The following is a 13,609-nucleotide window of genomic DNA, read 5'->3' as shown; positions in this document are numbered from 1 at the left end:
CAACAAAACAGTAGCTGATTCAGAAGCGCCAGATTGTCATAGCAAAGTCAGAATTACCTCCTCTCCTAGGTTCACGAAACGGTCGTCCATAAAATGCATTGCTGTTCTGTTGTAAGTAATCTTAAAGATTCCTAAATGCATCTACTTTCGGAAGGCCAAATAAAGTGCTTTTGCTTTCGCCTAGAAACACACAGCGTCTCCCTGACATGGCTGCTTCAACACTAACTGCGGTTACTGAAACCACGCCGCCTTTCTTTGCGTGCACATTTGGGCGGCATTATGCTAATATTTCCACATAGTGAGGTAGATATGTGGGGGCGTGTTAGAACAAGCCGTTTTAGGGGAGCGTGGCAGAGTCTTAACTTTGATAAAGAATATCTCTTTGGTTTTGAGACTTTAGTCTTTGCAACTTTAGGGATCTTATCTATGCACCAAGAGCTTGTAACACTCCAAAGAGGAAGGAAAACTTGAAATCGTATCATATGACCCCTTTAAAAGTATGACTATTTCATGGGTAACTATAGGGTAAAGCACAGAAACTAGTGCTTCATGTTAAGACAAATATTCTGTGGTGTAACTTTTCACATTTTTTGAAATGCCTATGTTCTGAAAATCTGGTGACCTACCAGGAATTTAAGTGATGTCTTAGGATATGGGCAGCACACCTTGTATGACCAAAAAAAAAAGACTGTTGTGATATAGAACAACTCTAATCTTGTCATGCATGCAATGACAAAATGTACTGCAAATATGGGGAGGCATATGTAGACAGGATAGGTCATCTTGAGAGGTAGATTGGGCTTTTAGTACAGCACAAGGTGTTGTGATATCTTAGCGTAGAGTTCACATCATGTGCCCAACTGAATCACTCCGAAAATCTCGTGCTGTTCGAAGAGTTTACGTTCCATGAAATAGCTCTAAACACTTGCTCCCTGCAGAGGGCCTCAGCGCTGCGCGTCGGTGGTGGAATCGTCCTTCTGATTGGCCAGATTTCCACGTTTGCAGCACGTGAGAAATCTCCTCCCTCGAGATTTACTACTTGTGCAGCGCACAGACGCTCAATGCTACAGCAGATCGGCCAAGATCTTAGCGCGTATGCATTCAAGTCTCGAGTTTAGATTCAGGTTCATCATGTCAACCAGCTGCGACGCCTCGTCGATCTGCCCGATTCCAAGCCGCTCCAACCGGTCTCCACTCCTTGACAGCTACAGTCAAACTCCTGGAGGAACAGTGTTTTCAACAACTCCTGGAGGTAAGATGTCCTGGTGTGTTTGTTTTTAATCGCAGGATGTATTTTAGAACTAGTGATTGTTTTGTGTGAGTGTTTTTCCCACATGATACCCGATCGCACTTTGTTTTTGTATGACGAGAGTTGATCGTTTGCACTGCGCAATCATAACGCCAGAAGCAATGCGATGTTTATAAGCGGCCCGTTGCCTTTTAAACGATTCCGTGATTTGCGCTTGTCAGTGGCAGTTGGATTTAAAGGTGTGTTTGTTTTAATCATGCGCACAGACTTGGCCCAGTGGACCTGTACAAAATTAATTTAAAGCACCTTTTACACGTGTCTAACCAGTTTAATTTGTCTGCCAACAAAGGTTGAAAGCGAGCGCGCGTGCATCACAGGAGAATTCTGTCAATTTGATGTTCTTTCTGAAAGCCATGAACGCTGTAGTGTCATTTCCACCACATCTCACATTATGTATGCTAAGACTCATTTAATACGCAAATACGCGCAAATAATATTTTTGTTTTCATCTTTTTCGAACTGTTAAATTAAACACAAGTGCACCTATATTTTTAACAATAAATATCGAAGTTGTTTATATCACACTGTGCAGATAGCCATATATCAAATAAAAAATGTAATTCATGTTTTTATGGATTTATAAAATGATTGATAATCTGGGTCTGGGACGAAGATAAAACAAAAAATACATAACACTTCATAAAGCTCTTTTTAAAATAGTAAACTAAATGAAGGCATGATATAAATTTTTTTTTTCAAGTTACCGTTAAAACTTGTAGTTAATATAAACTTGTACAAAATATAACTTAATGTATAATGAACCCCTATACACAAACTACATTATACCAAAACTGTCAATATTGATCACATGGTTATTAAAGCTGAAGAAATGTGACTTTAGTTTTTGAAACCAAGCCAGTGGCTGTTATATCAATCAACCTTTAGTTACAGCACATTTATCAAAAAAAAACACCCTGCTTTGACTAATATCTCACATATACATACGTTTGAATGACCAGAGGATACATCATATTGAATTAAAAATATAGCCATATCTAAGAACTAATTTCTTAAACTTGCTTATTACAATTCACGTTTTAGATCTTCTTATTTAAGTCAGACTTCAGTCAGTCCAATCACAGTGGGTCCTTGTGCAGTAATGGATGATGTTGCTAAATTTTCTTGCTACTTGGGTTACTACAGGACATCTATACAGGGGCACCTTGTTTTGAGTGTTTTTGCCTGCATGCATTTAGAAAGCACCCTAGCCAGCTCTTGACCCTGTTTCAATTACTCTAACATGAGCTAAACTACATTACAGACTTTCACTTGGGAGACACATGTTTTTCTGAATTCTTATATAGAGCAGAACTCAACAGGAAGAAAGTCCCTTGAAGCAAAAAATGCTATGGACTTGTGCCAACTTTTTTTTGAGGCTGAACCTCTTAAACTAATATTGATATTTTCCCTGCAGGAACTCGGATCATCTATGATCGAAAGTTTCTTTTGGAATGTCGAAACTCGCCGATCGCACACACCCCACCCTGCTGCCTCCCCCACATACCAGGGGTCACCAGACCCTCACTGCAACTAGCAGAGCAGGAGGATGGCAACAAAGATCTCGCTGGTAAGTGACTTCTCTCTTTTTTTTTTTTCTTTTTTTTTTTATCTTACTCTTGCTTTAAGAAGCATGTTCTTAATCTTAATCCCATCTGACGTCTCTAACATGTAATGTAATGTATACAGTTTACAATTTCCAAATCAACAGCCTCAAGCAAAACCTGAGGAACAGGTTTAAGCATGTTCATAATTGATTGCGTCCTTTCTGTCTGGAATACAGTATATGTGATAAAGTCTCATGTGCGAGTTTACGTATAGTATGTCAATGACAAATAAAAGTGGTCATAAGAAAATCTTTTAAAAAATCTTCTTTTTTTTTTTTTTTTAGAAATGTACTCTTTGTAGTCATGCTGGTTTCATTTGGTTTTGGAAAACGTAATTTTCATAAAAAGGTTTTCAGTTTAATAACTTTCAGAATGTCAGGTGCTGTAACCAAGTAATTAATTATAAATAACATTTTTCCTTACACCACAAATACATTTGTACATTTTATTTTAATATTTAATAAATTATTATGTTATTTTAATTATTATTTAATAATAAATAAATAAAAACAATTGTAAGATCTAAAAACATGTTAATTCAGAAGTTAAAAACATACTCATAGAAGAAGGGGAATTCAAGTCACTAAGTATTTTAAATTAATACATCCAGACAAAAAACTGACCCAAATGCAAGTCTTAAAATACAATTGAAGTGTTTCTAAGTAGAGTAAAAACTCAAAGAATTTATGCTGATAGTTAAACTGATAAAAAAGTTAACTGAAAAAAATTGCCCTAGGCTGCCACCTCTATTTTCTTTTTTCCCCCTTCATTCTAAGCTCAAGGTCACATTTTGGTCTGACTGAAGTCAGTACATGAGAAAAGCAAACAAAAATGCATCTGACCTGCTCAGAGTTTGACAAGTCTGATTTCCATATCAGGGGAATATCCACAGGGTGTACCGTGCTTCGTGTGAAAGGAGTGACACTGTTCAAAGGATTTTTTAGGAAGAGATCACAGTGACACAACACTAGTTTGAACCCTCTAACCCTTCTGTCTCATTCTTTTTCTCCACAGTTGATGACAACCAGTTTGTGATGGATATGTGATTGATGTCTCCAGCTCGTGTGGAAAAATGGACTGACTCATCCTGTTCTACCAGTGCTCATGTTCTGAGGGATGATCACACCAGCTGTGGATTCCTTCATTATTGCCTCCATGCTTTATTTTTTACTTTATCTAAATAATGAAATGCTCAGATCAAGTGTTTCTGTTGTGGGGAGGAGCGTTTTGAGTTTGGTGGATGTTATGGTGAAAATGCAGCTTCTGCTGCTGTTTGATTCAGTGCCTTCCTTAATCTTTATTTACAACCATTTTGAAGGTAACTATGTAATCTACATTTTTACTATCCGAGGATAGTTCAAATGCAGCTATTTTATTTTTGTAGTGGAACTATGACCCTATGAAGGGCATTTAAGTCATATATGCCAGAAATAAACAGTTGGGATGATGATTTTTGTACTGTTTGCTATTCATTCTCTGGATGTAATATGACATTTTGGAATAAAACTAAATCAAAACTATATATTTTTACTAGTCTCTTTAAGTTTTTAAAATAACAGATATCATGTACACTGTAAAAGTGTAAATTACAGTTTTTCTACTTCAGAATTGTTCAATTCATGTTAAGTTTGATGTGTTATTTCCCCCTTTCTTTGTAATTTTGAAATTTACTAGCAATTTCTGACTAAAAATTGTTTCTACATAATTGATATGTAGAGTTAATGTATTCCGATTATTTAAAGAAATATTTCCAATTCAATACAAATCACCATCATAATGTTGATAAAAAAAAGACTGAAAAAGAAAAAAAATCGGGATTACAACGAGATACAATGGAAGTGAGTGAGACAATTTTTTTGGAGAATGTAAAAGAAATGTGGAGCTTATTTTATAAAAACCACTTGCATTCATTCTGTTAAATATTGTGCGTTATTTGAGCTGTGAAGTTCAATATTGGGTATAACTACACAGAAAAGGTTAGCAAGCATATTGTTTACGACTTGTAGCTGTTCTCTTGCAACAAATTGTCTCCATTCACTTCTATTGTAAGTGCCTCTGTAACCTATTTTAGCATAATTTGAGATAAGGCCACAAAGATGATAGCCACAAAAATTTAAGCCACAAATGTCGTCTGAGTTTAAATTGTATTAAACTCTAAACTCACGATTATTCCTTTAATTTTAATGATGCTTTCCATTTGTAGGATGAATATTGTAAATATTACTTCTTTACCCTCCAGCCTAGATCCTAGTGTTCTCATCAGATCAGTGTAGCAGCAACAATAGAGCGTGTTCTGTCTGAGGTCACATAGTGGAAAGTACAAAAAGGCAGCTCCTGAGAACCAGAGCACTGTAGTCATGTAAGAAAGACTTTTAATAAAACTCTCTGGAACATGATCAGTTGAACTGGGCACCTTCACGTCATTGTAATATCAGGAGTGCTTTCGTTTGTGATAGCAGTTTTGCATTTAACCTAGTTTTGGATAAAGCAATATATCCAAACCTTACCAAGATCTGTTTTCTTTTGAAGTGCCACCCATTCAATTAACTATAGTTTAGTGTGTCATTTTAGTATTTCCACCCTCAATCCAGAAAGTCAGAAGCATGTACATGATAAGAGAGAGAGGGAATGTGACCACACACACCCTGTCATGTTCCTAGAAAACCACTTTGTTGATACTGAGAAATAATAAAGTGCTGCCAGGGCAATGCACATTGCACATCCATTCTGTGCCTGAACGATGACCAGTAACTGGCCAGGCCTTCTGATAGCAGTTTGTTTCTTATTCTAACTGTGTGCCATTACAAATGTGACTTGAGAATGATACTTAGATGATTGTTTTCTCTAAGTAAATTATTTTCAATATTTTAAAATTCTAATTGGCCACAGAAATGTGCTCCATATAATTTTGAAACAAAACAAAACTGATACCATTTTCAACAACTCACAAATGTTTACATTTTATGACCTAAAACTAATCAAACTCAAATTATCTGGTATTTTGAGAGACTTCTTTTCCCTGACACACAGTCGTGAGGGTCTGCTGATTGTTTCTCTAGCATGTGTCTTTGTTGGTCACATGTAATCACATTTTTTATGACAAATATTAATAAGCAATGAAGTTATGTTAAAATATTTTTGTCCAGGAAAAATAATAAAACATTATGACAATATATGTTATATCTATTAATTTATATTTATAATCTCCCTTGACATTTGTTGGTTCACAATCAGATTATTGTTATTGATAATGCTTGATTTTGAAAGCGGGCATGGCTCAGTGCCAGTTTGGCTGAAACAGTGAACTCACTACTGCACTGATAGCGTCTTTGGTAAACAAAACCACCTGTTATGTTGTTTAATACTCTCCTTATCGCATTCTTCTCGTCATCAACCTTGAGACTCAGTCATGCAGTTCTTGGTCTAACCGGTATAACGTAATGTTTACACCAGCTGGTGCCAGCTTCATTTTCTCATCTTTTTTTTTTTTTAAAGCTATTTTACAGTAATTTGCGTCAGATTGACAGATACTGAGTTTGATTGTTAATTCATGACTATATCATTTTGAATTTTCCTTTTTTATGTTAACAAACTGAATGCTTCTATCTCCAAATGTGACTTTGTTTATAATCTAAAGCCTTGCGTATTAAAAGAAACTGTAATGCACTCATGTTTCAGTCATGTAGCCTATTGGTATACGTCGGTGTGTCAAAAGTAGGAACACATTCAATTGAACCACCACCGCAGTTTTACTCAGCATTTAGACATTCATTACTTCACCAATAAACACACCCAGATGTCTTGCAATCTGTCCACGCAGAAGGTTACATAGAGCTATATTATATTATAATATATAATATACATTTTGTATTAATATAATGTACGATCTCCAGCATCCTCGCGACCCTACAGAGGACAAGCAGTTTGAACATACGATTTATAATGTAGGATTATAGACTACATGTGCTATGGGAATGCATGCATTCTAAACACAGCAAACTTAAAACACAGCTAAAATGCCTGACAAAACTTGTACAATTATTATTTTAATATTTAATATTAATTGCATCATAGTTTTATAGTTATAAATGAACAACAAGCTAGTTAGGATGTATGGCACCGAACGGTAGTTCTATAGTGCCATCTAGTGGTAAAATGAAGTGTCAGGCGTTCTGAATGCTCTATTTTACTAATAAAATAATAATAATTGTAGGCCTATATTCATGTTTTGTTGACGCGTTCTTACCAAGAGTTTATAGACGTCGTTGCTGATGTCTTGTGTGAACAGCCACTGCAAATATACAACGCGATGCAAGCATAGGAAAGTAGGCTAGCTACGTTAGAAATAACCAGTGAATTCTATTTAACGCATGGGATTTACCTCTTCGTGTTTTGTATGTTTGTTGCGTAAATTATAACCATAACACTATAGTTTCCGAGGAATTCGAGCCCATCACCTTAATGTTAGGATTGTTAGGCCTTGTGTTAGGAACAGTGTTGGGGAAAGTTACTTTTAAAAGTAAAGATATTTTCTTGTAAATTAAAAAAGTAATGCGTTACTTTACTAGTTACTTGAAAAAAGTAATCTGATTACGTAACTCGCATTACTTGTAATGCGTTACCCCCAACACTGGTTAGGAATTGCTTCGGATGTGTTAGGACTTGTTTAGAATGTGTTAGGACTTGTAACAAATGGTTAGGAATATGCTGGCAGTCATACCGTTAATGCATTTGAATGATCGTCTGGCCCCACTGGATAAAATACATTCGTAGAAATGTCCTACATTTCTTTTTATTTAGTTCTCGAACAAACAAACTAAACCATGAAACAAATGACACATCAGTTACTGGTTCAATTCCTCCCAAAGTCCCTCTCCTGTGGATTTCAGTCATTCCCTTCACTCTCTGCTGTGTGTGACTGCGGTTAAAAGCAGCATTCAAGGCGTGGACTCTCCCTGCCTCTCCTGTTCAATAGCTGCAGAAAAAATGGTTCCACAAGAAGACAGGCTTTGAGAAGTGTTTTAAGTGAATACAAAGTTAATTGATTTTATTCTGCAGACCAAGAGAAAAAAATAACGTGATTAAAAAATAACTTGAAATAACTTGTTGCATATCATTAAAAAAAACTGTGGAAAAAAACATGCATATTTACTATACTATTACGTATTTCAAGAGGATTTTTAAAACTAGGCTATATTTTATAGATTACTTTCCAAATCAAATTATAGGATGAATTGATGATTCTAGATAATCTCATACACACTCTGAAATATTTACTTCATTTCATATGCAATTGGTTTCTTGAATTTAATTACTGTCAATTACACATTTTTAATTGAGAAATGACCAATATATTAAAAACAAAACAAAATATTGATCATAACATAATCACCATGAGATCCTTAGCCACTGTTTCGGGATCAGAAATTCACTTTCTTTGGTAGGCTAGGGATTTTTTTCTTGGGTCTCTGTCTTCCTGAGTTTGGTTTTATCAAAGGATGTGATTTCCGTCAGGTTGGGCTTGTCAGCCATGTTTCTGCACTAGACCAAACAAACTGCAAGTTTAATATATGTAATTTTACTTATACAAATAACTTCATATTTGTTCATCAAGCTTAAACAGAACAAAAATGAACCAAAACATCTTCAGTGGAGTTTAGTGAGGGCATCATTTGACCAATGTCTCACCCATTCTTTTTCATTTAAATTGTGTAACATTTTCATCAGACTTCAGAAATCAGACTTGATAACACATAGGAATGTATTCCTTAAAATCATTTCCAATCTGCCAAGTCAGATGACTGTTGGCCATGCTGTCTTTATGGGAACTGGGAATGTCTCGCCTCTGTCTTTCTTCTGTGCTCTGCTTCTCAGAGAAATTTCTCTGAGAATCTAGACGTCAGACTATCTTTATGAAAATAAGTAGAAAGAACACAAAGCCACCTCTTAAAGCATCCAGAATATTGGAGTGTAGAAAGTCTTACCGTGATGCAGTGTATGGACACGAGAGCTGAATGAGAAAGTATCAGTCTGTCTGTGTGGATGGATGGAGCAGCAGGTTCTGCCTTGTGTGTGTGTATGTGCTGATGAGGAGGCGGCTACACCGCCTGTCCCCAGGGTTATTTGATTGGCCACACCCCCCTTTGTCTTTCTTTTTTCCTCACATAACATGGAATATGCATGATCTTGGAATTAAGGGAGAGGCAGATTTGAGTGTACATCTGCTGACCTTGCATGGCAGAGGAGTGTACCGGATTTTATTCAGTTACAGAAATGAGACCCAATTATGTGAAAGATTCAGGGAGCGGAGCAAGATTCAGCCTAAAAAACAGAAGAAGAAAATTAAAAAATGTGAAATATTATTTCAGTTTAAAATAACTGTTTCTATTTTAATATATTTTAAAATGTAATTTAATCCTGTGATGGCAAAATTGAATTTTCAGCATCCATCTTCAGTGTCACATGATCCTTCAGAATTCATTCTAATATGCTGTTTTGGTGCGCAGGAAACATTTCTTATCAATTATCATCAATATTGTAAACAGCTGTGCTGCTTAATATTTTTTTTCTCATTGTTTTTTATATTTGTGGAAACACACACACACGTATACAAACTTATATGCACTATATACACATATTTGCCTTATTTCCTTATTTGGTTCCTTATTTCCTTATTTATATAATGTGCTCTGTGTAATTTTCAGACAAAAGATCTCTCGACTTGCATGACTCTCTGCATGTGGGCAAACATAAGTTTTAGTGTGTACATACATGAACCAACTGCTAGAGACCACAGGGTGGTGTGTGCCCCGGCTCAGCTGCTGTGTCTCATACTCACAGAGTCATCCAACACCAGACACATGGTGCCTCAGAGCAGCTGTATCTGAGCTGATCCATATGGGGAGGAAGTGACCAGAGATCTATAAGCACCACACAGTTGTCCCTCTCTAGGCCAAGAGACAGACATTTGACCTTCAGAAGGAATAAAGAAAACAAATCTCTTTCAGCATCTTTGTCTGCATTTTCTGTATCTCAAAATGATAATATTTCCAGCATTAGATAGGGGAGAGCGGGGTGAGTTGAGCCAGTTTTTTACTTACGGTGTGTTTAAAGCGAGCACACGACAGTAATGGGTCCAACTTAAATATGTACATAAATTTCAGAATGTGGTGCATCCTTGGGAATAGGGCTGCACGATAAATCGAAATGGAATCGAGATCGCGATTCTACAGAAGCTGCGATTGGCATGCGTATCTTTCAGTGAAGCATTGTTCTGTGATCAGCAGTAAATCTCCATCCAAAGGCCAGAAGGCGCTCTTCACATGCTTTCAGATGGAGCAGCATTTACTACACAGAGCCGTAGTTCACTGAGAAGCTATGCAAACAGCTGTCATTATCGCGAACGATTTCTTCGATTTCAGAATTGCGCAATAAAATCGTCTGCGATTTTTTTGCGTAACTTGTCAGTGACCTACGGCTATGTGTAGTAAATTCTGCTCCATCTGAAAGCACGTGATGATGATCTCCTGCTGATTACAGAACCGGCTTTTTTAACAAAATGCGCATGACAATCGCATTCGATTAATGTGCAGCCCTACTTGGGAATAATCATTTTGGATCTAAAATAAACTGCTTTAAAAAAAAATAAAAATAAATTGGTCTCTTGGTTCAACTTGCCCCCAGGGTGGGGTAAATTGAGCCTAGGAGAGGGTAAGTTGAGCCACATGGAGTTAAACTGTGCCATTGATTATGCGGAAGTAAAACTGAACATTTTCACCTAATGTTAAATCAAAGGAAGAGAAATAAAAGAAAAGACTTAAAATCTATGTGAGCCTTGTGAAGGACTGACTATACATCCAGGGAGTTTCCCCACCTGTGGCTCAAGACGCTGGGTTAGGCTCCAGCTCCCCGCAACCCTAATAAAACAAAGAGGTTTGGATAATAGAATGGAATTGGATGGATGGATGACTTCTTAAAAGTTTTATTTAAAGATACAGTTCACAACCTTGAGGTAATTTTTAAAAATTATTTGAAGAAATTCAGAACAAAATAAAGTTCAAACTGAAGAATTAAAAAAACAAAAAACAGACTGCAATTAACCTTACAGAACTGGACTAATAGTACTCAACATCCCATTATAAATGTTGCAGGGAAAAACTATTTCATAAAAACTTCAATGGCCAATTTTCATAAACAAGGCTTATTTAAAATACAAATCAAGTTCAAAACAAAGAACAAAATCAAAAATGTTTGGTCTAAAATTAATTATATATAATGTAGAATTACAGTAAAATAATACTTTATAATCATAAGAAGGGGTGAGCCACTTACCCCAGGACTTTCAGCTCAAATTACCCCACTCCTACCATTTTAACAAACTTGTATCATCCAGCAGTTTAGAGTTAACATCATGCTAACAGTTTAGACTCATATTATAACTTCCTAAAGCACAAAACACGTGTGACATTTTTTCAGGTTGGCTGTAATTGTTCAGACACAAGAAGCAAGTCCTTCAACATACACAATTCACTTTGAACAGCAAAAAACTTTTTTTTAACTTAAATGTAGTTACCAATTATTCCATGTGATTCTCTCCATCACAGGGTTAGTTAAATGATTAACTCTTCATATAATTGAGTTCATATCACCAACTGTCACCAACATATCACCAAAGGATGTCTAGAAACATGGGGTGGCTCAACTTCCCCACAGGCACAAATCACCCCGCTACCCCCTATTTATATTTAATTGATCAAAAGGGACAGTGAAAACATTTATAATATTACAAAACAGTTCTATTTTAAATAACTGCCCCTTTTTAAAGGTGCAGTAGGAGATCTTGGAAAATGCTAACTTTAGCCTGATAGCACTGAAAGCGAATGTCCCACCCTCCCTGTAATCGCCGTCCAAAGCCACGCCTCCTAAACGCATTTACGCTCACAGACCAGAATACCAGAGACAACATTACTACAATAGGCTACATCAGCGGTTCCCAATTCCAGTCCATGTTCCGAAGTGAAGTAAACTTCAATGGATTTCCCCTGCTCAGTGAGGAGGGAGCAATGAACACTGTAGGGATCATATGGATCGGAACACAGTTAATGCACGTAGCTCACTTCTAACGAGCTGGTTATCTGAATCGCGAGGACTGGAATTGAGAACCGCTGGGCTACATCATGTGTCATTCACCGGTGAGAAAACTTGAAAAGTACTACAATACCAGGAAGGAAGATCGGGTTGTTGATGTTTTGCCTTGTCCAAATACCCACACTTGCGGTCTTTGCACTTCACCACTTGAACACTTATATGACGTATTTCCTGTATTTGGCCCGTGTTCAAGTGAGGATGAAGACCACAAGTGTGTGTATATTAATATTTATCTTGCATTGGAAAGGTTTCCGTGACCTCTCGCGAGATCTCGGCAAAAAGTCTCACGATTTATTTAAAGAACATGATGCATGATGGGATACACTAACCCTCGAATAGCGTTCCGGAGCGGTATTCGAGATAGTGTGGATTTAGTGTGGGTTAAGCGCACGGCGCTTTGCCGTTTTTAAGACCTGGGACAGTCTTGCGCACTTACTTCCTAGACCAAGACCGCAAGTGTGGGTATTTGGACAAGGCATTCGTCTGCCATTCTCGCTCTGTCTGCACAGTGTGTGTGAACGCACTGGGCTTGTTTTAGATGAGCAAATTCTGCGCAGAATCGATCACCGCGAGATGAAATAGCAAGCACTTTAAGTGTCTTGTTCATCATATTTATTTTCATATAAAGGTATCAGAACTGAAATTATATCATGTTTATAAGCAACACAGCACGTGAGTGAGAATAACGCGATATCCACCTTTGATCTCGTTGGTATCTGTTCCACTTCGAGAGGGCAGAACTGTCCGTCTTGACTGCGCTTATTTCACTCCTCCCCTCACTGCAGCCGCCTACTCTCACCAACATTTCAGGCAAGGCGAGGCGTATCTCAAACAAGCCTACTGTCTGCGTATCCTGTCTGCGCGAACCGCGTGCGCAGAGGTATGCAGATACTTACGTTGACAGGCAGGTAAGAAAGTCAATTAAAACGCTCGGACCGAGCGTTTTGATTGGACGAACATTTCTTGGTCCTACGCCTTCCGCACAATATATAAATACAGACAAATACATTTAGACCACTTAACTTAATGATTGCTATGGGGATGTGAAGAGACTTTCAACCAGCATAACAAAAAATGTTTCTGAAGACAATCACCTATTGCACTTTTTTTTAAACTTTCTATTCATCAAAGAATCCTGAAAAAAATGTTTCCACAAAATATTAAGCAGCAAAAACAGTATTATTGATAACAATAAGAACCATTATTAATAACTGAGCACTAGTATTAATTTAGCATCAAATCAGTATATTAGAATGATTTCTGAAGGATCATGTGACACTGAAGACTGGAGTAATGATGCTGAAAATTCAGCTTTGCATCACATGAATAAATTATATTTGAATATAAATTCAAATAGAAAATAGTTATTTCAGATTGTAATGATATTTCACAATATTACTGTTTTTTAGTGTATTTTTAATCAAATAAATGGAGGCATGGTGAGCAGAGACTTTGTTCAGCAACATTACAAAAACATAATTATTTATTATAACTGGTAGAACTTTTTTGAACTTTTGACTGGTAGTGTATACAATTTAGAATAATTTAT

At 36.7% G+C, this 13,609-nt stretch overlaps 1 protein-coding gene and 1 long non-coding RNA gene across 4 annotated transcripts; one reads left to right on the top strand and one right to left on the bottom strand.

Moving 5' to 3' along the window:
* Nucleotides 1-1,035: 1,035 nt before the first annotated feature.
* Nucleotides 1,036-4,363, top strand: LOC107669326 (eukaryotic translation initiation factor 4E-binding protein 3-like). The gene is made up of 3 exons (XM_016461496.1): nucleotides 1,036-1,252; nucleotides 2,724-2,876; nucleotides 3,928-4,363. The coding sequence occupies exons 1-3, from the start codon at nucleotides 1,096-1,098 to the stop codon at nucleotides 3,957-3,959; spliced, it is 342 nt and encodes a 113-aa protein (XP_016316982.1). The 5' UTR covers nucleotides 1,036-1,095; the 3' UTR covers nucleotides 3,960-4,363.
* Nucleotides 4,364-7,697: 3,334 nt separating this feature from the next.
* LOC107669333 (uncharacterized) lies at nucleotides 7,698-11,591 on the bottom strand. Of its 3 annotated transcripts, none has more exons than XR_001631977.1 (6): nucleotides 11,486-11,591; nucleotides 10,763-10,829; nucleotides 9,752-9,885; nucleotides 9,143-9,234; nucleotides 8,346-8,454; nucleotides 7,698-7,888 (listed from the first exon to the last, which is right to left on the bottom strand). It is a non-coding gene; the product is annotated as an uncharacterized LOC107669333 (long non-coding RNA). The 3 variants fall into 3 exon arrangements; XR_001631976.1 differs by lacking the exon at nucleotides 11,486-11,591 and adding an exon at nucleotides 11,245-11,416; XR_001631978.1 differs by lacking the exons at nucleotides 10,763-10,829; nucleotides 11,486-11,591 and adding an exon at nucleotides 10,014-10,082.
* Between the last annotated feature and the right edge of the window lie 2,018 nt (nucleotides 11,592-13,609).

Source organism: Sinocyclocheilus anshuiensis, unplaced genomic scaffold (assembly GCF_001515605.1).
Source record: "Sinocyclocheilus anshuiensis isolate Anshui unplaced genomic scaffold, SAMN03320099.WGS_v1.1 scaffold180, whole genome shotgun sequence".
NCBI classification, from domain to species: Eukaryota; Metazoa; Chordata; class Actinopteri; order Cypriniformes; family Cyprinidae; genus Sinocyclocheilus; species Sinocyclocheilus anshuiensis.
The sequence above is the reverse complement of the archived record's forward strand: the minus strand, read 5'-3'. Positions and strand labels throughout refer to the sequence as shown.

Bases quoted from the DNA above. Each gene is read 5' to 3' on its own strand.
- LOC107669326 (XM_016461496.1), top strand. From the start codon at position 1,096: ATGCATTCAAGTCTCGAGTTTAGATTCAGGTTCATCATGTCAACCAGC. The intron at 1,253-2,723 runs GTAAGATGTCCT...TTTTCCCTGCAG, and splicing joins GTTTTCAACAACTCCTGGAG to GAACTCGGATCATCTATGAT. The intron at 2,877-3,927 runs GTAAGTGACTTC...TTTTCTCCACAG, and splicing joins TGGCAACAAAGATCTCGCTG to TTGATGACAACCAGTTTGTG.